The sequence below is a fragment of the Rhincodon typus genome, chromosome 9, assembly GCF_021869965.1.
Source record: "Rhincodon typus isolate 14 chromosome 9, sRhiTyp1.1, whole genome shotgun sequence".
Lineage (NCBI taxonomy): Eukaryota > Metazoa > Chordata > Chondrichthyes > Orectolobiformes > Rhincodontidae > Rhincodon > Rhincodon typus.
The window spans coordinates 16,974,012-17,001,286 of record NC_063340.1 but is presented as its reverse complement, the minus strand read 5'-3'; the positions used below and the strand labels follow the sequence as shown (position 1 = coordinate 17,001,286).

General features: G+C 39.5%; 1 protein-coding gene across 4 annotated transcripts in view; it reads left to right on the top strand.

The window, feature by feature from the left end:
• Positions 1 to 27,275, top strand: part of stxbp5a (syntaxin binding protein 5a (tomosyn)) — a 174,938-nt gene that overhangs the window by 30,094 nt on the left and 117,569 nt on the right. For all 4 annotated transcript variants that reach the window (XM_048600658.1, XM_048600656.1, XM_048600654.1 and 1 more), the window contains exons 3-5: positions 8,517 to 8,651; positions 12,688 to 12,751; positions 24,179 to 24,262. In XM_048600658.1, the coding sequence (XP_048456615.1) occupies positions 8,629 to 8,651; positions 12,688 to 12,751; positions 24,179 to 24,262 (171 nt within the window). In that variant the 5' untranslated portion in view covers positions 8,517 to 8,628. The remainder of the gene's footprint in view (positions 1 to 8,516; positions 8,652 to 12,687; positions 12,752 to 24,178; positions 24,263 to 27,275) is intronic.

The window sequence follows — 27,275 nt, the reverse complement described above, 5'->3', positions numbered from 1 at the left end:
GAATAGAATACAAATCTAGCAAATACATTAAAAACCGACAGTAAAATCTTCTGTAGATATGTAAAAAGGAAATGATTGGCTAGAAGCAATGTGGGCCCATTACAGGCAGTGTCAAGAGAATTTATAATGGGGAATAGAGAAATCTGAGAAGCTAAATGGTTACTTTCTGTTTTCACTGTTGAGGATACTAGAGATCCAAGTGGCTAGGGAGAATGAGGTGTGAGCGTCCATACAAATTCTGTAGTACTCGATATAGAATGGAATCAACTTCCAATGTCCTCTGCGTCAGAGTCTACCAGTTTCTATATCTGTAGCAGTTAGGACCTGTTGGCTTGCAGTCCCCTCCCCAACACAACATCTATTTGATCTTATGAACGCTTCTGAAACTTCTTGGGACATGTCTCTTCATTTTGGGCTCTAAATAAAAATAGTAGGTTTTATAGTTGGTAAGACCATTTATGAAAGGCTAGCTTTAACTGGAAATTTGGATGACAGAAATATGCTGACTACATTATTGAAAATATGTCCACAGTTACTGAAAGCAACTTCACCTTGGGATTTAAGAAAGTGTTATGTTATGCTAATCACAAAAAAGATCAGATGAAGATCTTGTTCAGGGATGGCTCATTTTGTTCTCAGTGTGCAAATGAAATCATTCTTTATTCCTGCTCCCTTGAGATGTAAAATAATTTATACTCTAATCTCTCAAAATCACAATTTTAAAATTGCTTCTACCTATGTACCAGTGAGATGCCATAAAATATTAGTGACCTACTGACCATAACTGATTTATGTGTAAAGTTGTTGCATTGCTCTCATTGTTTTATTTTTTTGTTCATAGCTTTGCCAACAATGTTCAAACCCTATCATTCATTACCGCTGCTCAATGGTAATTAGGAATGGTCAATGAGCTAGCACTTCTTGCACCAATTCTAACCTAATCACCATTTATTGCTGTCATTTTATGGCTTTGCTTGGAGGAGTAGAGGTCAATGAATATATCAATAATTATTCTGAAATCATGTCTGAGCAAAAATTGACTCTGCAAATGTTTCACTAATTTTAATAAGAGAGTCTGAATTGAAAAATTATTCTACTCTTGCAAATTGTCAGACCTTGCTTGTTTAAAAATATGAAGACTCTGTTACCCAGTCCACTGTGCGCTTCTGCCCTGACATTCTCCTCTCCTCTTTCACCCCTTCCTCTGTGAATTTTTCACTTTACACCCCCATTACACCTCTTAAAATTATGCATCCCTCTGCTCTTGGCCTGGACTCCTTGAATGTTACGTCATTGAAGATTGACTAATCATAGTTTTATTGTAAAGAATGTATTCACCATATATGTAAATGTGTAATGTACTGCAACTTGCATTTATTAGCACCTTTAATATTGTAAACTGTGTCACGACACTTCACAGGCCTGTGGTTGAACAAAATTTATTACCAAGCCTGATGAGCTATTCCAATAGCTGACTAAAACAGTTTTAAGGGCTGTCTTCAGGGATGGGATAATTATACTTGCCTATTTCCCCAAGGAACATACATATGTCCATAGGTATATTTTTGTGGAAAAACATGAAAGCATTAATTTCCTTGACAGTATTGTGTTTAAATCAATGGCAGTGGGCATAAATCAGCAACAATTGGTTTGGTATATAGACATTGAGTTTTAAACACAAAAAGCCATCACCTTAAACATGCTTTCTCTGGACTGGTGAGTTAAAGCTAAACTCTTGTGTATTTGTCTCCAACACCATCACTGTGCTGCAAGAATATACAGTATGCGATGCAGTTCGAGACTTGATGTGAATTCAAATCTTCATGCAATGAAACTATGACATTAAATTATTTGTTTGATCATGTTCATTGCATTATCATACACTACATTTTTCCTCCCACACATAGCTCCTGAACTGTTGTAGCTTTAAGCTAGAGACTGCATTTGTTTGCAAGGCATACATTACCTCAATTTTTCAGGTTCATAATTTGCTGTGTATTCACTTGCTGAAAGGTTTAAAATTGCTTTTCCTTTCCATTTCCCACATCCTTCTTGACAGCCCCTCCTTTCCCCAAACTCTCTCGCTACTTGCGGCCCCTCTTCTCAACTCTCCTCCACCTGCATTCCTATTTGTGATCCCTCTCCCATACATGCACACGTACATAACAGTGATTTCTGTTTCAAAATATGAAAGAAAAGTAACAATACTTCAAATTAAATCAGTTACCTGTTTAGCTCAAGATTTGGATTGTCCTAAACTATTTAAATGTGAACAGAACCAAGTTTAGTACTCTTGGGATTCTTCAACTGCCGAATGCCTTTATCCTTATCATTGGGTTATTCCTCAATTTTGACTTCAGCTTGTCATGCCTACATCTCAAAAGAATTGTGCGACTCTCTCCCCTACACCCCAAACTTCCTCAAACTCTATGACATCACTTCATCCAATTTCACAAATACAAGTCATCCAGCAAGCTTTGACTGCATTCTGAGTCACTGAATGCTTCACACTAAATCCTGGGGATGCTGGAAATCTCAGCAGGTCGAGTCACTGACCCTACACTTGCGTTTCTGTCTTTCTCCTACTGCCCAGTGAATTCCGTTGTCCCAGGCAAGGACCTTGAAAATTCACATCTTTTCACCAATGCCTACAAAAGGGTTTAGCTTGGTCACTTTTTTGCTTCTGCGTAAGACTCAGGAGCTTGAGCTCTTTTCCAGAGATTAACAAAATCTAGATTGCTTCAGTACACCACTGAGGGAATGCTACATCGTCAGTGGTGTTACATTTCAAATGAGACACTAAGGTCACATCTATTTTGTCAGTTATACATAAACGATCCCATGACACAATTTGGATAAGAGCAGGGGAGTCTTCATTTCTGACTAACATTTATTTGCCCCTCGCTCCGAACAGATGGTCCATTTGTTTATTTTTCTTTTTGTTTGTGCTTTTTGGCCATTGCTGTCTAAGCCAACATTTATTGCAGTCCTGAGTAGCCTTTGATAGAGGTGAGTTGCCATCTTGAACTACTGCAGTCCTCAGGGTGTAGGGACACCCACAATACTATTAGAAAGGGAGTTCCAGTATTTTAACTCAGTAATAGTGGAAGAACGACAATAAACTTCCAAGTTAGGGTGGGGACCTGGAGATGCTGATGTTCCCACACATCATCTACCCTTACCGCCAAAATTAGGAGGATAACATATGGACAGTGCTGTCAGAGGAGTCTTGATGAACTGCCGCAATGCATCTTGTCAGTAACGCACACTGCTGCCACTGTGTCACTGATAGAGGTTTGAATGTTGAAGACAGTGAATGGGTTGCCAGTCAAGTGGGCTGCTTATTCCTGAATAATGTCAGCTTCTTGAATGTCGGAGTTGAACCCATTCAAGCAAGTGGAGACTATTCCCTTGCACTTCTGGTTCATGCTTAGTTGATGGTGGCCAGGCATTAGGGAAACTGGAGATGAGTTACTTGCTGCAGAATCATATCTTCTGACCAGCTCTTGTAGCCACAATACTTAAATGGCTGGCCCAGTTCAGTTTTTGGCCATTGGCAATCCCAGCTGGCAACGTGACGTGACCTTGTTACATACCAACTGTTGATGCCTATTATGGCATTCCAGTTGAGTCCTTGGCCCAGAAATTCAGATTGCCAGAAGTTGTTTTTGCAGCATAACTTGGAGTTGCATGTTGGGACTATGTGAAAATCCGTCCATGCTGTCTTTGCTGGAATTAGCTGAAAATTTTAAATAGGGCTATTAGGCTGATTAACGAGAACCCCTGTGACAATGTCCTTCGGTGCACTTGAGGTTAATAGTTATTCAGAAAAATTAGCTTTGAAAACCTTCTCAAACACAGATATGCATGCATATGTTGATCCTCCTCCACATCATACCACCCTCTGTCCACTCACCAGCATGACATCCAACAGCCCCTGCCCAAACATCACCCACCACTACCACTTAACTTTGATATGCCTACTCCCAGCTGTTATGGCTGCAGAACATTTAATCTACAGAATATTTCTGGGAAAAGGGGTTGCAGAGGCCACACAGTGTTCTCTGCTGTCTGCAAGCATTCCTAGAATGGTGTCTCCTGTTTCATAACAGGAGACTCTTTATCCATGAAATTATAGGGCTGAACCTGTTTTTTTTATGCTCAACCAGTCTCGGAAAGTGTTCATGAACCCGATTGAAAAACGTGGGCCCTTACTTCAAAAGCACTTAACTGCATTTAAAATATTCTGGAACATGTTCATTCTGAGAAAGATGTTGTAGAAAGGCAAGTTTTTTTTTTTTTTTTTTTTTTTTTTTTTTCCTGAATAAAATCTCAAAAATGGTAAAAATTGACCATATCTTTGGAGAAAACAAAGTTGATATTTCAGGTTGACTCCTGTTTCTCTCTCCATACTTGCTACCTAACCTGAGTATTGATGGGGTTTTCTGTTTTTATTTTGGCTTTCCAGCATCAGTATTCTGCTTTCTGTTTTCTACTTGTGCAGTCTCCTTTACTACTGTCTCTTTTTGTTTATCCACTGCTCCCAGATACTGAAAAGTGTCGTCATTCTTCATTCTTTTAGACCAGCTACCATAATGCTCTCAACCTCTGGACCTCCTCCCTCTGTCTGCCCTTGTGGCTTATCATTTCCTTTTCTGCTATCAAAGTTTTCATAATGACTCTCTCTCAATTTTGTGCTTGCTTGTTGCTTTTTTTTTCTCCTCCATATGACTGCTGCTGAAATGTAAGTTGACTTATCCGTGATGCTTAGGTGAATCTAGAACTACAACAAAGGAAGGGTACCTTTATACAGCGAAGGAAAAGAAATGGTATTGGGGAAATTGATGGGATTAAAACCCGATAAGTCCCCAGGGCCCAGAGTACTTAAGGAAGTGGGCCTAGAAATAGCTGATGCATTGGTGACCATTTTCCAGCATTCTGTAGACTGAGTGTGTTCCAATAGACTGGAGAGTAGCTAATGTAACTCCACTCCTGAAACAAGGAGGGAGAGAGAAAATGGACAATTATAGGCTGGTTAGCTTGACATTGGCGATGAGGAAAATGCTAGAGTCAATTATGAAGGATGTAATAATTGAGCATTTGGAAAGCAATGTCAGAATCAGTCCTAGTCAGCACAGATTCACTAAAGGGAAGTCATGCTTGACAAATCTTGAGTTTTTTTGAGAAGGTGACGAGTAGAGTAGACAATGGTGAATCAGTAGATGTTGTGTATTTGGACATTCAAAAGGGTTTTGACAAGGTTCCACACGACATTAGTAAGGAAAATTAAATTCATCGTATCAGAGGTAACGTATTGACATGGATAGAGAACTGGTTGGCAGACAGGAAGCTGAGAGTTGGAATAAATGGGTCCTTTGCAGAGTGGCAGGCAGTGATGAGTGGGGTATCGCAGGTTTTAGTACTGGGACCTCAGCTGTTCACAATGTACATTAACAATTTGGATGAAGGAATTGAATGACGTATCTCCAAATTTGCAAATGACACTAAGCTGGGTGGCAGTGTGTGCTGTGAGGACAATACTAAGAGGTTTCCGTGTGACTTGGACAGACCGGCTGAGTGGGCAAAAACTTGGTAAATGCAATATAATGTGAATAAATGTGAGGTTATCCACTTTGGTCACCAAAACAGGGAGGCAGATTATCTGAATGGTGGCAGTTTAGGTAAAGGTGAGGTGCAATGAGATCTGGGTGTCATGGTGGAACAGTTGCTGAAGGTTGGCCTGCAGGTGCAGCAGGTAGTTGAGGAAAGCTAGTGGCATGCTGTCCTTTGGAGCAAGAGGATTTGAGTATCGGAGTAAGGATGGGCTTGCTGCAGTTATACAGACCTTTGAGGCCACACGTTGAGTATTGTGTGCAGTTTTAGTCTCCTAGTCTGAGGAAGGACATTCTTGCTATTGAGGCAGTCCAGCAAAGGTTCACCAGACTGATTCCTGGGGTGGCAGGATTGATGTGAGGGAAGTCCAGTTGGATTGGGATTGTATTTGCAGGAATATAGAAGAATGAGGGGGGGATGTCATAGAAATATGAAAAGTCCTGATGGGACTGGATGAGTTAGATGTGGGAAGAATTTTCCCAGTGTTGGGGGAAGTCCAGAAAAAGGGGTCACAGTCTAAGAATAAGGGGTAAGCCACTAAAGACTGAGATGAGGATGAATTTCTTCACTCGGTTGTGAACCTGTGGAATTCTCCCACAGGAGGCTGTTGGGGCCAGTTCACTAGATATATTCAGGAGGGAGCTGGACATGTCTCTTGCGGCTAAAGGGATCAAGGGGTATGGGGAGAGGGCGGGAGTGGGATACTGCGATTGCATGATGTTATTGAATGGTGGTACGGGCTCAAAGGACTGAATAGCCTGCTTCTGTGCCTGTTTATTATGTTTATTCTGGGAAACTGTTATAAATTTTATGTTTAGGTACTGTTATTGAAATATATATGCAACGTCTTGTATGCCCATGAGAAAATTGACAACGCAAACTCAATTGTGGTGAGTGATTGTGGTAGAACAGTGATACTGGGTTAAAGCATGACTGTCTAGAAAGCACTTACAATTAGTTATAATTCATGGGTTAAACAAAGTGGCTGATAACATGGAAAGAGCTGTGGAACTGTCTCAATATTTACACATCATTGATCATCACGTGAACAACTTTTTTTAAAAAACTGAAATGACTTATTTAACACTGATCTGCACCAAACAGCAGTAACATTTTGAGATCTGGGAACTGGAGAATGAAGTTCAACCAAGAAGTGTTCAGGAATATCAAAAACCACCGAACAGTAATGAGGATGTGGATAAACAAACTGAGTATTGGAGAGACAAGAGAACATGAGACACAAGAACAAAAGTAGGCCATTCAGCCCATAATGTCTGATGTATTGTTCAACGAGATCATGGCAGAATGGTGTCTGATAGCCACTGGGGATTCAAGACCCAAAGTTGCCATGGAATTCCCATGAGTACTAAAGGGTCAACATTGTCGTAAATAATAAAACGGTGTTGTTAGAAGCATCCTTAGTCTTTTGCACTTGCTTTAATCAAAATATATTAGCACCAGGGAAAATTCAACTGAAAGGTGGTGTTGGGCAGATTATCTTTTATCTCATGAATATTCAACAATTTTAGTTTTTAGGGGAGTAAAATCAAAGCTTTTTTTTTAAATGTAGTGGCCAATGAAGGGCAGTAATTGACTTAACAGTGCGTTTTCAAGATGAAGTTAAACAAATAGTTCTAATTTTCTTGAGCATGAAAAATGAAACATTCTGCAGATTTCACTAGAATATGCATTGAACAACATCCTATGAATTTTTGGTAACACATTGGACAGCATCTGCAAAGTTCACTTTTTATTCACACAAAACAGAAGATTAATTTAATGCAGACGATAAAGGCATCGTGACACAGGAGTTAGCGGTAGCATCGGGCAGGTACTGTAGTGTAAGTTGCATGGGACCTGCATTTGGATTAATCAGAGCAACTTTTTTTTTTCCAACCAGTCCTCTATATTTGTAGGATTGAATAGCTCAAAAACCTGTATGCCCCTTGTCTCAAAAGGTTTGAGCAAAATTTTCTTCAAGGTAGCCAGCTCAGCCACAAGCCTACTTGCTTAATAAAGAGTTGGATATTTCTACAACTTTATATTTATTTGAGCATTATTAAAGTTTCCTTTCCCAGGTATGTCAATTTTAAATTGACAACATTTCCATAATATGCCCAAAAGCAGGTTCTGCTTGTTAGCTTGATCAGGGCAACATTATTTTGTCTTCAAGCTAATTACTTAGTGGGAATTAAATGTCAACCATATGGTTAAAGTAGGAGTGTCTTATGGATTTTAAATGTTTTACTATTAGAGGCTGTTTGTAAATATGCAAACTCATCATTGATCACTCCATGATAATTAGCAAGAATTTCTCTTTTTATATGGTCATAATCCGAGTTCATTTCATTTCGGCCCTAAGGGCCATTTAGTAGACTTAGTTAGCAGTTAAACTATTAGAAGCGTGGAAAGAGGAAGGGCACTTTCTTTCACATGTCACTGTATCGGTTAGAATTTTGGCCTCTAGACGTTTTTGCCCTACAATGTTTGGTCAGAATGGGTTGAAATGTCTGGAGGATGGCAGTGGTTCCAGTCGCTGGTTTGCTGTACCACTTCAGCAAATTAATATCAAACACTTGGTGAGAACGGAGTCACATAGTCCAAACTGGAAAGGGTTAGCAAGTTTCCGTTTGCCTGGAGAACACAAGTTAATTATTTGATTTCCTTTAAAAACAGGCAAATTACCATTTAGTGAATGAAATTTCATATGTGGCTGTGATAAACTAGAGCTTTCAACGGGTGAGTTGTTAGTCCAGTGGTACAACTAGCATGTACCATCCCCATCAATATTTTTTTTGACTTAAAATCTGGTTAGGGCTTGCTTTAAGTAAATATTCTTTTTGTGAAGTTTGAGTACAACATATGGGTGATATTTTCATTCAACATTTTTTCCTTCTTTGCAGGATAACATTTTGCCATCTGCCCTTCCAGAGTAAATGGTTGTATGTTGGCACAGAAAGAGGCAATGTACATATTGTCAACGTGGAGTCTTTCACACTCTCAGGCTACGTTATTATGTGGAATAAAGCCATTGAACTGTGAGTGCCTCATTTTTTTGTTGTGCACGGTTGATAAAGTTTCTCTCAAACATTATGCTTACTAATGTGCAGTGGATAATGTGCTCATTTTCTTACAAAAGATCAACAATTTTCTGTCAAATGGTTTGGTAGCATCTTTGGCCCCAGTATAGATGCTTTAATTCATTGTGATAAATAGCAATTATTTTTGACAGTTAACTTTTTTGTACTTGTACCTAAATATAGAATTAAATTCGGCTCAAACACATTGGAAAAACTCTGCCATTCGGGACGTTGTGAGTGCTTATATCATTGGGGTATGGCGGTCAAGCCAATCAGTTCAAATACAGACATCTTAAGTGCCCTTTAAAATTAATGTTCTAATTGACAATTCTGAGTTTTAGTCACCATTTTTTATTTTCTTTGTTCTGATCAAACTGGAAAGGAATTTGCACGTGTATTTTGTAAAGGCCAAGACCAGTTTTTAAGTTTTTTTTGATACTCAGTGTGAGAAAGGGCAGGGAACTCTGGAAGGTTACCAGTGATTCACAAGTAAAATTAAAGGCATGGATCTTGTTTAAATTCCAGTTTTATTAAATTTAAGTGCAGAAAGTTTGTGCTGTTTTGTATCTATGCAGGGAGTAATAAAGTTTGTGTATCATGTAAATTTTGACTTTACTTCGTCCTTAAATATTAAATTAACTTCACTGCAAAATTTCTTTGAGTAGGGTTTTTAACCTCTTTAACTTGTTTGCCATCCAGTTACATCATTGGATGATGTACACTTCAGTTCGTAGCTGTCTTGGTGCCGCAATAACAATTAATAGTCACATAAAAAATGCATACTTCAATTTTTAAATTTTCAATGGACTGAGCCTCAGCAATTTTTGTGGAAGAGTTCTAAATTTCACTACCTTTTTTTTTAATATGAAACAGTTCTTCTAACCTTATTAACCTAACTCTAATTTCATGATCATACGACTCTTGTTCTAGTCTCATCCATCTAACCAGAGGAAATGCTTTGCCTCTATCTTCCCTATAACATCTATACAGTTAGTTCTAATATAACGCAATAGTTCCATTCTTGTGCAATCTTGTGTTTAAAAGAAAATCACTCGAGCTGTGGCCTTTAAACTAATGGGGCTGGAATCTCGTTATAGCCAATACAGGTGAGGGAAGTTTGCATTCTACAAATTCTTCAATCTCATTAAAGCCAATTCCCATTGAAGAAACACCACGTTATTAGCAGAACCATGTGTAGTACAAAATAAGTTTGAACACCTCCATTACATTGCCTCTAATCTTCTACACTGTTGTTTTGTATTGTCCTTTCATGATAATTTTACAAGCTACATAGATGGTTCTTGTTTTAGATGGCCAATGAAGCAGCTGTGCCAACAACATACTGGAAAGACATGGTTGCAGAGGGGTTGGACTTATGTTCAGATGTTTATCTATTCACCAATAATTTATTTTTTAATGAACTCAAGTTCAAGTCTTGCCTATGTTTGGGTGTGCAAGTCATGCCAAATATCTGATGACTTTGAAAAGTAAGCAGCAAGTCTGTCGAGGAGATGAGGCAAATTTAAAAGTTACATCAGTACATTCAGCATCTAATATGGTTACTTTGTGTAGTCAAATTTTATTTTTGAAATTAGATCCATGGCAACAATGTAAATTGGCATCATTATTGTGGACCAGTGAGTGTTCTTATTTTTTACGTCATCAAAACCCCTTTTACTGAACTCTTTAATAACCAATATGGACATAAGTGATGTGGGCACAGATCATTCAGCTCATTTAACCTGTTTTTGACTGAGCTATACCTTAATTCTACGTCCCTTAATATCTTTCCCTTAAAACGTTGAGGCTCATTCAGAAGGGCTAGGTGTGAAAACATCTCTCGTGTTAAGGCAGATATCCCTAATATTAAATGGCCAGTTAAATTTTTCCAAATTGTAACACATTTCGTTGTATGGCAAATGCATTTAACTAAGTACACTGATCCAGAAGCAGCAAAATGCAAGCCAAAAGAAGCGTAAGAATATTTAGTTGGTTTTGTGTGGTATGTTAGGTGTAACACAATGAATGCATGAAAAGTCTAAGATTTTTTCCTTGGCAGGTGAATAAGATCTTCTCTCAGCCAGAACAAAAGAAACTTCCTTACTCTCATTTTTTTGAACTGTCATAATTTGCAAGATTGCATGAGGAATACAGCGCAGATATATTTGAACTACAACTGGTAAAGCACTAGGATTCAAGTTGCAGGAAACTTGCTTTTTGTACAAGCCACACCTTTCTGATATCCTTTTGAACTTGTTACTCCTTCTTCTCAGACCTGTGACCATCCTTCCTGCAACTCCGTTTTTGAAGCCTTGCGGTCTGGTTTCTAACCCTTGCTAACATTGAAATGTCCAGATTGAGTTATGGCATTCTCTGACTGACTGACAATGGTGCTTTGATCTCTGTGTCCTTTGACACAGTTGACTTAACTATCCTATCCTTCCTGTTCTTCCTCTGCTGCCCAAAATAGTGAAACTATCCTCACTTGGTTCTCCTATTACCCTATATGAACTTAACCATAACCACTTTATCAAAGCATCCATCCAAGGCTGCTCCTTATTTACATATTTTGCCATATCATCCCCTGACATGATCTTAACTTCTGCTTGTATTCCAATAATCTTCAGTTTTTTACCTGTGTAATTGAACCTCCCTTCCACCCTGTTTGATCCATCAGACTAAACTGGACATTTTGCAACCTCCGTAACACCCTCCTTTTTGTAGCTAAACTGTGTTTCCAACTCAATGTTCTTCACAAAGATAACCTCCCTTCTTACCTTGGTCCATTTGCTCCTGAAACACTCATTCCATGCTGCTATTACCTACAATTTTATTCATTTTTGACAGGCACTTCATCCTCTACTCTCCGTGAACTCAAGTTTGTCAAAAACCCATATGCAGATACCCTATGTCAAATGCTAAGACAAGTAATGGCCTGATAGTATAATCGCTAGACTATTAATCCAGAAACTCAGCTAATGTTTTAGAGACCCCAGTTCGAATCCCACTGTGGTAGATGGTTCTAAGAATCGAACCATTGTCGATTGTCAGAAAAACCCATTTGGCTCACTAATGCCCTTCAGGGAAGGAGATCTGCCATCTTCATCTGTTCTGGCCTATGTGACTTCAGACCCACGGCAACATGGTCGACTGTCAACTGCCATCTGAAATGGCCGAGCAAGCTGCTCACTTCAGGGGCTGCTACGGAGGGTAGTAAGTGCAGGCCAGCCAGTGACACTCATGTTCCATGAGTGAATAAAATAAAAATTATGCCTCACTTGCCTATCGCCTCTAACTTTGCTGACCTACATTAGCTTGTATTCCCCCAACATCCCACATTTAAAATTGTCATGCTTCTTCAGCTATCATTAGCAAGTCAACCCATGTTTTTCAGCCTTTTTCAATACTAACATAACCTGTCTCCTCTGTTACCTGACCTGAGTTTGTCTTTCTCCACTCCCTTTTGCCCAAACCATCTTGGATCAATGCTTCAGAACTCCCTCTCCAAATACTGATGTTCCCTCTTTTATTTCTTAAAATGACCTACGTGACCAAGCTGTTGGCCATCCACATTTCTCACCCCTTCCTTACTGCCCCTTTTTACCTCTTCATGCTGTCAAGTGCCTAGTTTTTTTTTTTTAAAAGGTGCTACATAAATGCAAGTTTTCTGAGATTGCCCAGTCAATTGGCCTGTCTGAATGCTGCCTGGCTAACTTTTGTCGATGGTTGGTTGATCAGTTGGATACTGTCTGCTGTTATTTCATTGCTTGGATTTGGTTTGTAATTTTGTGATTGGTTATAAGCTACATTCAGCAGTTTAATTTAGCTGAATGAATTCATTCAATCAGCCTGAGAAACTAGCTGAATTAAGTTGTTGTAAAAGTTGCTCCTTGTGCAAGTTGTAATCAATTTGCTAGTTTAGTGCAGTTTGAAATCTTTGCACAACCATGTTTTATTCCTTTCTTTTATAACTAAATGAATGTTTTTATTACAGATCGTCAAAAACTCACCCAGGATTAATTGTACACATCAGTGACAACCCTATGGATGAAGGCAAGGTATATATGTCTAGTACAATGGGTAACTGCTGAAAATTGGCCCCAGTGACAATGGATTATGAAAAAATGTAGTGGCTGAAGATTTACTCAGGTGCTCTGTCAGTTGTAATGCAGTTATTGAACATTCAACTCTCCAGTCTATCCTGTTCTTGGACGATACTGTAACCAAACTGAATCATTTTTGTATTCGGACTATATATTTATGTTTTAAATTATTAATTAAGTTTACATTCCTTGTACTATGTAGTTCATAGCTCCTGGTGTATTGCTTTTCATTGTACTTAGCTGATTGTTTTAAAACAATCAATTTCTTTTTGCCTTGATCTGTATGAAAAGGTATGTAGATTTCAAGTCCATGTTCTTTTTTTCTGACTGTATCAGTTGTAGGTGGTGTGCGTCATTTGACAGATTGTTGCAATTGTTCTGTAATTTTGCTTTAAAGTAACAACATAATCTGAGAACATGATTGGCATGGACCTGTTGGATGAAAGGGTCTGTTTCCATGCTGTAAAAGACTGACTCTAAGGCCACATAAACCGGTTCCTTGTGATTGTAAGAATTGTATGGGTAAAATTTTTGCAGTGCAATTTTGGTAGTGGAAATGCTTCCATCAAAAACATTGGGCATATCCCATTGTTAAACTGCCTTAGGTTTTTGACATCAAGAGTAAACCTGAAATGTCAGGGAAAGTGCAAATAAAAGCCTGCACAGGCATTTAAGAGGGAGGAACTGAAGCAGATGAGTATTAGTAGGTAAATGGTGATGGGGATTAAAGGCAGATAAATCATGGGATGTGGCAGAGACCAATACAGTTACAACATTTAAAAGACGTTTTGGACAGGTACGTGGATAGGAAAGGTTGAGGGATATGGGCCAAATACAGGTAATTGGAACTAGTTCAGTTTAGGAAACCTGGTTGGCATGGATGCGTTGGGCCAACGGATCTGTTTCCATGCCGTATGACTGTCTGTCTGTCTGTTTCCAAGTTTTTGGGTCTTATGTCACTGATGCTGTAGAATTTCAAACAAACAGCTCCTTCTGTGCTAATCGATAGACCATTTTCAGTATTTTAATTAAATCACAAGCCTCAAAATCTGTCCAAATCTTCATAGAACTAGGAACAGCATATCAGAATTACTTCTTTCAAAGTCAGAACTTCAGTATTGTTGAAAGAAAGCACATCTTGTCAAAGCTTTCTGTCTTGCTTGCATCATGGAGAATGCAGAAATTAATGATTGACTGTTAATTGCCATACTTTTAAATTTGAACCCAGCCAGACTGACTCTGACTCTGACTCTGGTCAGCATATTATTAATTGCTGTATTCTCCATGGCAATTCCTCTACCAATCAGAGTCCACTTGGTAACTAATCAGCACTTGGCTTGTACATTTAAATGTCGCTTTCCCCCTTTATTGGTATTTTTGCAAATTGTCTTGATGAAAGATGAAAAGGTTTAACAAAATGACTTTTCTTTTTGGCAATATAGCAACACTGTTAAACTTAGCATGACAAGCAACCATTTTTGTTCTTGGTTATGAAGGCTGTACCAAACACCCGTGATTATACCCCATATGCAACTTGAATTCATATAGCATCTTTAGAATAAGAAAATATCCCAAGGTGCTTTACAGGAATGTTATAAAACAATATTTAACACTGAACTATCCACTTAGTGGGATAATAGGACTGAGAGCCAACAATCTGTTTGAAAGGGGTAGTAGGAACTGCAGATGCTGGAGAATCTGAGATAACCAGGTGTAGAGCTGGATGAGCACAGCAGGTCGAGCAGGAAAGCTGACATTTCGGGCCGAGACCCTTCTGAAGAAGGGTTTAGGCCCGAAATGTCAGCTTTCCTACTCCTCTGCTGCTTGACCTGCTGTGTTCATCCAGCTCTACAATCCATTTGAAAAGCTAGTTTTAAGGAATTTCCAGAAAGAGGCAAGGGTGTTTTGGGAACATCTTCAGAGATTAAGGCCTGAACAACTGTCGTCAAGACTGCCAATGGTAGAGTGTTAAAAATTGCAAACGTGCAAGAAACTGGAATTCGAATCCTAAAACACAGATGGGAGGTGAGGTACCACTTTGAGAGACTGTGGAATGGGCTCCCATTACTGGCATTGATTCTGAAAAAGGTTGACAAAACACTTTAAACTTGGGAAGATTGGCATTTAAGGAACATGGGGAAAGGAGTAGGCCATTTGATCCCTTGGGAATGATGGAGCAGGCAACTGACTGACTCATAGCTGATTATCTACATCCGTGCCATTTTCCCATGCTATCTTCATACCCCTTGATGTCATTAGTATTTGGAAATCTTTCCCTGTCTTGAACAGATTTACAGACTTGTAGTTTTGAGGTTCCGCAGCCCCCTAGATTGGGGATATCCTAAGTTTCGCTAGCCTCTGAGTGAAGAAATTACTCATTTCAGTTCTAAATGGCTCTCCCATTATTCTGAGACTCTGTCCCTAGGTTCTAGGTTCTCCAGTCCTTTCTGCATTTACCCAGTACAGCCCTGTAAGAATTTTGTACGTTCCAGTGAGATCCCTTCAAATTTATTTAAACTCAATAATACAAACCCAGTCTCCTCAGGTCAGAGCAAACATCCCAGGAATTGGTCTAGTCAGTTTCCACTGCACTTCCTCTGTGGCAATTATCATATCCCTTTGGGTACAGGGATCAAAGCTGCAATATTCCAAATAGTGTAACTCAGGTTCTATACAGTTAAGCAAGACATCTTTATTGTTGTATTCAAACCTCCTAGTGGTAATGACCAACATATAATTTGCCTACTAATTACTTGTTAGCTTTCAATGATTTATTTATAAGGACACAGTTTCCTTTGGACATTAACACTTTCCAGTTGGTCTTGCTGTCTCACGCCTGGGTGATGCCTCCCCGACTCGTGCTCTCTCTCACTCTCTAAGTACTTTGTGCCTCCATTTCCCCCTATCAAAATGCATAACCTTGCATTTTATCCACATTATATTCCAACTGTTTTGTTCTTGCTTGATGTTTCAGTCTGTCCTCTGCACCTTTTTTACAAAATACATTCCTGCCCAGTTTTGTCATTCATAAACTTGGCCATTTACATTTGGTTCATCTGTCCAAGTCATTGATATAGGTTGTGGAAAATCTTGGGTTAAAGCACTAATCCTTGAGACCCCACGAGTCACAACCCTGCCAACCCGAGAATGAACTACTTATTCATACTGTTTTCTTTGTTACCCAATCTTATACATGATAGTGTATAAGGTCCACACACATGCAGTAATTTTGTTTACCAAGGGAAAAATGCTTAACAGCTAACATTATAGAAAGACTGAATCAGGCTATGAGATACTGACCATGACTTGCAGTTCCTGCAATGAGTGTTTTGGCACAAGAAGTTAGTTGGACGGCTGGGTTGTCACACATGCCTTCGAACAGCTAAGCATATTTGTACATTGTGCAAATGTTCACATGAAACCAGTTAGGCTTGGAGTTAGCATTAAAGCAACCCCATTGATGGCTTCTCTGCAAGAGTTGAAGCAGTATCACAGATGTGAAAACACTGATTCATAAACTTTTAAAACTATCAGCAATCAACAAACTTATGGAAAAAGTGTACCTATGGGCTTCGAGCACGCCAGCCGCTGCCTCTATAGTCTCGGACACGAGTTGTCTAGAGTCTTTGGCATGGTTCCTGCAAGTGTCGTTTTTTATTTTTTTTTTGGTGGGGTGGGTGGGAGCAGTTGTTTTGCAGGTGGCATGATGTAGATACCTAATCTGATATAAAAATTACAGGTTGTAAGCTTGTTCTAAACTATGAAAAGATGGAAAAAATAAATATGTGGAGGGAGTTGTTAGTCAGGATAGCCTGAAATGTGTTGAATTGGCTGGGAATTCTAATCTTAAAAACTGGAAAAACCCTGTAATGTACATCATTATAGTGCCATTGTTTGATTAAAAATGTTAAATTCATGTCCTCCTGTCTGTTTAGGCAACATTTTTTTTTATTGAAGAGTAGAGCGTTCTCCTGGTGTCTTTGTCGACATTTGTCCTTCCATCAGCACTTACCAGAAACAGATTAACTGAGCATTCGTTTCATTGCTGTTTGAGACCTGGCTCTGCAAGTTCGTGCAGTTTTTTTTTTTTTTTTTTTTTTTTTTTTTTGAAGCAAAATTAATTGACTGTAAAACATTGAGAGTCTGTGCTATATGAACAGTGCTATATAATGCAAACTGCTTAATATTTCCCTTCTATTAAAAGAAACTTATCAATTTTCTCCAGTTCAAGGATTGTCCCACATCCTGTCTTCCTCCTCGCAATTTTATGCATCTTTGTTAACAGTATGGCTTTTCTTCTCCTTCATATTTTTGAATAGCCTGTCAACTGACTTCATTCCTGTCATTAAGGAGTTTAATGAAATAACAGGGTGTGTAGGTATGTATTCATGTGTAGAATAAAGTATTTGGAACTTGAATTAGAGTAGTCATCTTCATCTAACCCAAAACTACCCTGGTGAGGCATGATATGGCCTCACTTGACCTGACACCAAAGCTAACCTAATTCTTGTCAGCCTCTGCCTGTTGGTCAACAATTCCAAAATATCTGAACTCAATGTGACCTTAACTTTCTTGGTCATTTCCAGTCCCTCCATACCTGGGATCAATCTAATGAGTCATCTCTGAACTGCCTTCAATGCCAAAATATTTTCCCATGGATAAGGAGACCAAAACTGTTCACAATATTCCCAAATTGGTCTGTCAAGTACTTGTATTGTTCTATCAAACCCTCACTAACTGTTATGCTCCATTACCTTTGAAATAAAAGTCAACATTCCAATTGCCTTCCCTAATTACCCGTTGACTTTGGGTGCTAGCTTTTTGTGATACATGAAGGCGGACTCCCAAATCCCTCTGTTCCATAGCTTTCTGCAGCCTTTCTCCATTATAATCGTATTCAGCACCTCTATTCTTCCTGCCAAAGTGCAAATCTCACATTTTCCCACTATATTCTGTCTGCCAAGATTTTGCTCACTCTCACTTAACCTGTTTATATCCCTATGCAGACTCTGTCATCCTCGCCACTTGCCTCCCCACCTATTTTTATCATCTCCTGACTTGGCTACAGTACATTCACTTTCCTTATCCAAATCATTAATATTTACTGTAAATGATTGTGGCCCCCAGCACTGTTCCCAGTTGCACTCCATTAGGTCAAGTCGCCATCCTGTCTCCTGCCTTCCACATCAAACAGGTGTTTTATATTACTAGAGAGATTTCTACAGAATGCAATAGTTTCCTTTCTTTGTGAAACACAAAATTAGCTTTAGAAAAATGTGACACAATCTGTGAAAGCTTCATATATGTTTACAGAATCTTTTTACTTAGAATCAACCAGTAATAGGCTTTTGTCCTTTACTTCTGGAGAGGGAAGAGTTTGGAGGATTTCATAGCATTGGAGGAGTCTGGGACAAAGGAGAGGAGGTGCTGATGTTTTCCAGCAGTATGGTCAAAGCAAATGTAATACTTTGTTTGTTTGCTCTTACTCTCACTGCTTGAATTATATTTTTGAGCTAAGTGTCAAAGTGAAGCCCAACTGTCTGTAATTAGCATTGTCGTAGAGTCATAGAGATTTAAGCATGGAAACAGATCGTTTCGTCCAGCTTGTCCATGCCAATCAGATATCCTAAATTAATCTAATCCCATTTGCCAGCATTTGGTCCACATCCCTTCCTATTCATATACCCATCCAGATGCCTTTTTAAATGTTGCAATTGTACCAGCCTCCTCCTCCTTCCTCTGGCAGCTCATTCCATGCACACACCACCCTCTGCGTGAAAAAGCTGACCCTTAGGTCCCTTTTAAATCTTTCCCCTGTCACCTTAAACCTATACCTTCCAGTATTGGACTCCCCCACCCTGGGGAAAAGACCTTGCCTATTTACTCTATGTCCCTCAGGATTTTATAAACTTATATAAGGTTATCCCTGAGCCTCTAATGCTCCAGGGAAAACAGCTCCAGCCTATTCAGCCTCTCCCTGTAGCTCAAACCCTCCAATCCTGGCAAGATCCTTGTAAATCTTTTCTGAACCCTGTCACAACATCCTTCCTATAGGAGGGAGACCAGTACGGCACACAGTATTCCAAAAGTGGCCAAACCAATGTCCTGTACAGCTGCAGCATGACCTCCCAACTCCTATACTCAATGCACTGACCAATAAAGGCAAGCATACCAAATGCCGCCTTCACTATCCTATCTATTTGTGACTTCACTTTCAAGAAACTATGAACTGCACTCCAAGATCTCTTTGTTCAGCAACACTCTCCAGAACCTTACCATTAAGTGTATGAGTCCTGCCTGATTTGCCTTTACAAAATGCAGCACCTCACATTTATCTAAAGTAAATTCAATTTGCCGTTCCTTGGCCCATTGGCTCATCTGACCAAGATCCCTTTGTACTCTGAGGTAACTTTCTTGGCTGTCACTACACCTCCAATTTTAGTCACCTGCAAATTTTGACTCTGAAATGGTTACCAAAAAGCTTTCAGAATTCACGTTTTCAGTGGATTTCTGTTTGACAGAGAAGAGAAGCAAAAATACTGATTACATTAAAATAAAACAATCTATAAACAAAGATATTTTATTAATCAACTTCAAATTACAAATTATGAAAATGTCTATATTGTCTCCTAATTTGTAAATTTGCACGGTTGATAACGTTTAGCTGAGAATTTCCTGTGGTCTCCTTTTAGGACATTTCTTTAAAAAAGCTTTTCATGTGTACACTTTGTACACTGTATATGTTCAGACTGCCTTTAACCACAGATTGCCCATTCAAAACCACACAGTTAAGTTTAGTCACTTTATAATGAAATGCATCTTTAAACATCTTTATTTTAAAATAGTTAGTTTGCAAGCAGATTGGAAGAAAATAATAGACTTTGTTTTGAACAGTTTGAATATTCAAAGTGTGAAGTTATAGTTGGGTGGGTCAGTCAGGTGCAAAAACAATGATTTTCCATGCAGCAAATCTAGTTTTGCATTAGATTGAACCAAAAATGTTTCTGATAAATCTGTGTAATCTAATTGGTAATGCTTCTAGTGTTCACAGAGTCAGAGTACACTAAGGGCAGTTTTTTTGAGGCTAAAAATGTAGTTGTCTATTGTGGAAATGTTTAGAGCATTCAGCAGAGGCCAGGTTAAAACCTGGATAGATCAGTTAACAGGTTGAAATTCAAGCAGTATATTTGTTCCTACAAAAGTGTTCAATGTTTCAAAATTGCTTTACATTTTGGCAAATAATTGATTGCAGGAGGCAAAAGGTGTAAATAAGCAAGAATTGTGGTATTAGCCTTCATAGATTTGCACCTAATGTGAAGTTGTTCAATTCTTCAATATTTTTTAAGTCACTTTCCACTCTTGATAAATTGGAAGTCCAGGTTGGGTGTCATATTTGAGATGAATAATCTAGTCCGATGTGATGGAATAAATTTAAATATGGTTGTAATAAGTTTTGCTGTCTAGGAGAGTGACAGAAAAATCATTACTGTGTTTAGCACTCAATTTGCAGTTCCTCCATCAGTTTTGTGAATATTTGTTCCCAACACTGGCATGGACAAGTTGGACCAAAGAGCCTGTTTCCATGCTGTATGACCCAATGACAATGGGTGGTAGATGTTTGGGACTGTCTTCCACAAATGGCAGTGGATGGAGGAGCAGTTATTCATTTTAAATCTGAGAATTTTTGGTAAGCAGAAGTATTAAGGACTATGGGCCAAAAGCAGATATATGGAGTTGGACCACAGATCAGCTGTGATCTCGTTGGTGGAACAGACTTGAGGGGCTGAATGGTCTACTTTTGTTCTATGTTTCTAGAAGCTGGAGTGTCACAAAACCTCTACTATCCTGACATGACACCTGAGTTACTTGTATTGAGAAGAAAAACAAGTCTACTCGTTTTTTTTTGTCTTCTAATGACATTCTGTCACTCTTTTTGGAGGTGTTGATAAAACCGAGACCCTGTCTGCCATCTTAGATGGACATTAAAGATTATCTGACCATTTATCACTTTGCTGATTGAAGGAACTTTGCACATGCTTGTTGCCATGTTTCCTGTATTTCTTCAATAACAACATTTCATAAGTGTTTAATTGGCTTAAAATCTTCTGAACATTGTCGTTAGGAAAGACAACATAAATGCATGTTTTTGTTTTGTGGCAGAACAGCTGACAATCCAGCATGGGTCAGACTCTGACCTGTTATTGAAAATAAGGATTATATCTGAGGCCACAATTAAATGTTACATCACGATGCCAGACAACATCTTGAATGGGAGATATTCTCTTATTCCCACCCTCTCCGACATATCTAATGGTGGCAGTGTTATACATAAGGCAGACAATGAATACACGCTTGCACTGAGCATGGGACGTGTTATCTCTTTACATCTCTGTCCTCTATCAAGATGATATCGGCCTCTCCACTTCCTGGACTGTCCCCATTCACCACACCCTCCTTTGCCTGGCTGATCTCGCCCCCACCTGTGAGCAATTTCTCTTAATTCCTGTCACTTCCTTCAGGTCAGTGGTGTGGCCATGGGTACCTGCATGGGCCCCAGTTATGCCTATCTTTTTGTAGCACCTGGAACATTCCTAATCTAGCCCCCAACCACAAGCCTTTCTCCAGTATATTGATGACATCATTGGTGCTGCTTCCCTCTCTTGTCTGAAATTGGAGAAGTTTATCTATTTTGCTTCCGATTTTTCACCCCATTCTCACATTCAGCTGGTCCATTTCTCATTCCTCCCATCCATTTGTCAACATCTGTTTCCATTTCTGGGGATAAGCTGGCCACCAGTATCCACTACAAACCCACTGACTCTGTTACCTTGACTACTCATCTTCACACCCTGCTTCCCTGGAAAGATCCTATTCCATTCTTCCAGTTTCTCCATCTCTATCGCATCTGTTTTGATGATGCCAACTTTGACAGTGGGGGTCACTGAAATGTCCACCTTTTTCCTCAACCGAGGATTCCCAAGGACTGTAGTTGACAGGGCCCTCAGCCAGGTCCGACCATCTCCCAGACTTTGGCCCTCAGTCTCTCTCTTTGCTCTCTCAACAGTGATAGGATCCCCCTTGTCCTCCCCTACCATCCCACCATCATCCACATCTACAAGATCATTAGCTGTTATTTCTGCCACTTCCAGTGAGATGCCTCCACCAGACACATTCCCCTCCCCTCCCTGGTCAGCCTTCCGCAGGGACAGTTCCCTCTGGACATCCTGGTCCACTCCTTCGCTCCCAATATGTCCCCATGCCCCACAACACCATCTCCTGTAAATGCAGAAGGTGTAACACTTGCCTGTTTACTTCCTGCCTTTTCAGTATCCAAGGGCCCAAACATACCTTCCAAGTGAAGCAGCATCTTACCTGCACTTCACTCAATCTAGTCTACAGTATTCACTGTTCACAATGTAGTCTCCTCTACATTGGGGAAACGAAGCACTGACTGGGTGACCACTTGGCAAACACCTGCATTCTATCTGCTAAAAAGATCCTGAGCCTTCTAGTTGCCTGCCACTTCAACACATCACCGTATTCTCTGGCCAACAACTCTATCTCAGGCAGTGCTCAAGCGAAGCTCAGTGCAAGCTAGAAGAACAGCACCTCATTTTCCAACTGGGAACTCTGAACTCTATCGGTTGAACAATTTTAAGGCTTGAGCACCTTCTCCCATGTCCTTACCCCAATCCCCATAACACCAGGCCTGTCATCACATGGTCTAATATTGCATACAGCTCATTGTTCAACACTAATAGTCACCATTAGCAGCTATTTATTCTCCCAGGCTGACCTTTACCCACTCCTTTGTCCAACTGTTTTTCTCTCTATTTGGGCTCTATCTCCCCCAGTGTTTCTCCTCTCCGCTCCCACGCCCCACCCCCAAAGAAAACTCCATCTTTTGCACAAATACCAGCCTTTTCCTAGCTATATTCAGTTCTGAAGAAGGGTCACTGGACCCCACTGCCTTCTCTGTGCAGATGTTGCCAGACCTGTTAAGTATTTCCAGCAATTTGTTTTTGTTTCAGTTTCAATATGGTTGATCTGTACCTGAACTTACTTTACCAACTTGGTGCCATAGCGAGTGGTAGGTACCCTTACCAGAGGAAAAAAAATCTATTGTCTCAGTACTTGGCGGGCGGGAGGAGTGGAAGTCAAATTTCCCCAAATCTATCCACTCTGCTCATTTTTGTTAGAATTTATTTTCTCTACTTAAGGGACTTGCTGAGCAACTTGTTGTTGAAATGAAACTTTTACTGAGAATGCTATTTGATAGTTAGGGCTTTGTTCTTCTTTGACATGCGTTATGACAGTGCTTAAAGAGTATCATGAGAACGTAGGTGAAACTGTTGTGTCAATGTGCCATAAAAACACATGCTGGAAATACTCATCAGGCCTGGTAGCATATGGGAAGCTGAACAGAATTAGCATTTTAAGACATTGATCTTTCACAGTGAGAATGGCGTGGAGTTTATTCACCCTTTTAACATGTACACAACTGTTTACTATTCTTCAGGAATATGCTTTAGAACGGTGTCTTGCTTATTTAAGTATTCAGATTTACACAACGAATGTCTTTCTCTTGACCAATTTCTGGAGATCTCTAGTCTCATTAATTTCACTGTTGCCTCCTTTTAAGCTCCACATAGTCAATTAAAAGTAAATGATCTATTTTGACTTTGTTGTTGGAATTGTTTTTTCTGCAGTGTATTAATCCTGCAAATTGAATGTATTGGTTCACTCTTCTTTAACTGAGACATTCTTTGCCAGCATTCCTGGTTAGCAGTCCTCAAATATAAAATTGCCTCAGTATATGGCACACTGAGCAAGATGGTTTTTGAGTATAAGTGTACAACGTTGGTGTCTGTATTTGTTCAACCTGTTTGGTTGAAATTGAAGTGAAATGGAAGATAATGTGCTGTTTGCACAACAGGATCGTTTTATTCATTCATTTCCTTTTGTATTAGTCATAGATGTTAAAGAAGAAACAAGAAGGTGGAGAAGGAGCGATAACGCTGTGACAGAGCTCCTTTCAAAGTTATCTTCTTCCTTTGGTCCTTTCAGAGGATGAGAATTAGTGCCTCATACTGTAGATGCTAAGAGTCCAATGTTTCATCTAAAAGTAAACTTGCCCAGTGAACCTGGGCAGTTCAAGGGCACAATCTGTCTTCAACTGTGCTTTAGCAACTTGAATGGCAATGTAGCAATCTAGTGGTAAATTCAGGTGCGTAGAATCTCCCCTAGCCAGGAGCACGAGGGACAAACATTGAGCCCCTGTGTCTGGAATCAGTGCTAGTCTGAGAGATAGTGGATTTGCTCACTGAGGTTGACCTTTTAAAAGTAGTATTGACTCGCCTTGTGTCATTTATGTCTCTGCAGCTTTTAATTGGTTTCGAATCTGGAACTTTGGTATTGTGGGACCTTAAATCAAAGAAGGGAGAGTACAGATACAGCTACGATGAGGTAAATAATGCTTTGACTGAACACCAATGTGTTGTTATAATTAGGATTATCAGTGGGTAGAGTTTGGAATTTTCATTGCAGTCTTGTTCACTGCTTGGAAACATTTACATTTCCTCTACATGAGTAAATCTGCATGTTAAACTTGTCTCTGCCTATTTGGATTCTTTGGATACTATGGATTCTTTTCGACTAGTATGGTGGTAGTAGTAATGAGTATATTCCTCTCAGACAAGCAAGAAAATACTTTCTTGTGCTTCTCATCCTTGGACCTTGAATTATTCGAACAATTTTGAATCTCAAATCTGTTGAATGTTGGAAACCCTTATCTGTAACAGTTATTTAGAGGTTGTTTGTAGAACTGTCCACCAGATGCTAATGTAATTTTATTTAAATATTGCCCAAGATTTTGGGGAAGGTGGAAGAAAGACTGACAAATTTGACCATATCAGGAACAAATGGCCTAATGAATAGCAGAAACAAAAGCCTGTCCTGAGGGAGGGTTTCTTTCCATTCAGGCTGCCAGACCTGAGATTTTCTTGTAATTACTGTTTTTGATTCTGATTTCCAGCATCTACAGTTTTTTTAGCTTTATTTTCAATAAATATTAGAGTAGGCCATTCCAATTTTCTGTTCAGATTTGCAGATTTAACCTCCATAGAGGTTGTCCAAAAATGTTTGTTATTATAATGCTTTTGATCCAGGGCCACGTGGTTTTTAAAGTCCTGATAGACATACAGACAATTGTCTCTACGTTTTTAGACGCTGCTTACATCTGTATGCTGAAATTATTATGTCCTATCATTTGCAAACTTCCTTTTATGGTCTTTGTGACTTGCCCAATGTCAGTTATATTTGACACATGTAAATCCTGCTTTAATAGGATTTTCCAATAACAATCCCTACCCCTTTGTCATGTTTACTCATCACATGACAATTCCCCTATTTAAAAACATTTTCTGAGTCTTTCAGTGATTCCAAGCTCTGGCCACTAGTGCTGAAAAATTACTTTCTGAATTGTCATAATGTAGATTATTACAATGTTGATGTGAGTAATGAGGTGACATGTTCAGTTTGCTAAGTTTCACTTCTTTATTTCTCCTCTTGAGTTATAGATTTCTCCAGGGTTTTTCTAACCTGTTGTTGTTATTGACCATTCACATTCCTACTTTGGTACTTAACAAGAGGAACTTGTATTTATACAGCAGTTTTGACATACAAAACATTGTAACGTTCTTCATTGGAACATTATGAAAAACCATTTGACATCAACTACGTGGTAAACTTCCAGATTGTTTGTATCTTGGAGAAAAAGAAGTCAGTGGGCTCATTTTACAGTTGCTTGGAGAGGAATTTAAGACTATTTGCAGTCAGAAAAGAAACTCGAATAAATCGAAGTGAAACTCAAAATGCAAGAGGCTCTCTTGCATCAGAAAACTGCAAGCTGCGGTAAAATGCTACTAATCTCCACTAGAAACTACACGTTTCAAATGCAGGAATGCAACAGCATCTAATTTTGAGACTAATAAAATAACACTGCAGTGCTTTTGGTCATATTTTCAATCACTTTCACTCAACCCTGCTGGCATGCACAAAAATGTTTCAACCCCAAATGTACCTTTCTGATTGCTACTTGCTCAATTTATGGACTTCGTATGGGCTAACATTCTACATTATACCTAGTCACTTTAATTTAGACATATCTGTTGTTACAATAAGAGATATATAATCAAAAGGAGCCTTCACTTATAACTATTCCTTTATTTTGTGCTTTTATAAAGATTATAACAAATAAGCTGGGCACGTGTGTTCATAATTTTCGTGTTGCTATGAATATTTTTGAGTAAGGCTCTGTATTCCAATCCACTTTATTCTTCACACATCTGATAATTGCAGTGAAGCAGGGAACAGTGGCCTGCAGTCAGTGTCACGTGAAGCAGGGTGAGCCTACAGTCAGCAGTACAATGAAGCAGGCTTGGCAGAGTAGCCAGTATTCAGCGTCATGGTGAAGCAGAGTGGCCTACAGTCAGCAATACGGTGAAGCAAGGTGGGCAGAGTAGCCTGAAGTCAGCGGTGAGCTTATAGACTGGTTTATGGAGAATTTGAAGACAGGATGGTCAAACCAAACATCAGACCTAGCACACTTGCTCATCAGGAGTGAGTACCTTTGGTTGAAGCCAATTGTATTCTGAAAGTCTAAGGTTTTTAGAGTAGATCTGTAGCTTGGGTTGTGAGTGTTGAGGTTGGTTAGCTTGCCGAGCTGGTTTCTTGTATCGCAGACATTTCATTACCGTGCTTGGTAACCTCCTCAGTGCAGCCTCTGATGAAGCGTCGGTGTGTTTTCCCACATGGTTTTTAAACTCTGGGGTCCGTTGCGATGGATTGCCTCACTTCCAGGTTTCCTCCGTAGTGGAATGTATATGGGGTCGAGTTCAATGTATTTATTAATAGCATGCTTCGTGGAGTGCCATGCTTCCAGGAATTCTCGTGCTTGTCTCTGCCTAGCCTGTCCCAGTTGAAGTCGTGGTTCTCCTTGTCCATGTGGATTGAGATGAGCGAGTATTGATCGTGTCTTTTTGTAGCCAGTTGGTGTTCATGTACTCTTAGTTTCCTTCCTGTTTGTCCAATTATAGTGTTTCTCGCAGTCTCCGCAGGGGATCTTATAGATGACATTGGTCCTGTCCATGGCGGGGAGTGGGTCTTTAGTTCGGGTGAGCACTTATCGTAGGGTTGGTGTGGGCTTGTGTGCCACTCTGATGCCCAGCGGTCGTAGAAGTCTTGTGGCAAGTTCTGACGTGTTCCTGATGTAGGGTAGTGTGTGTGTGTGTCGGGGTGTGTAGAATCTTTCTGATGCTGTTCCTGTAGGCATCTCCTGACCCAGTTCTTTTGGATATCCATTATCCTTGAACACTTGGAAGAGGTATTCCTCCTCCTCTTGGTGTAGTTCCATGTTGCTGCAGTGTGTTGTTGCCCTTTTAAATACTGTTTAAATAGTGTTCCGGGAATAGAATTCCTG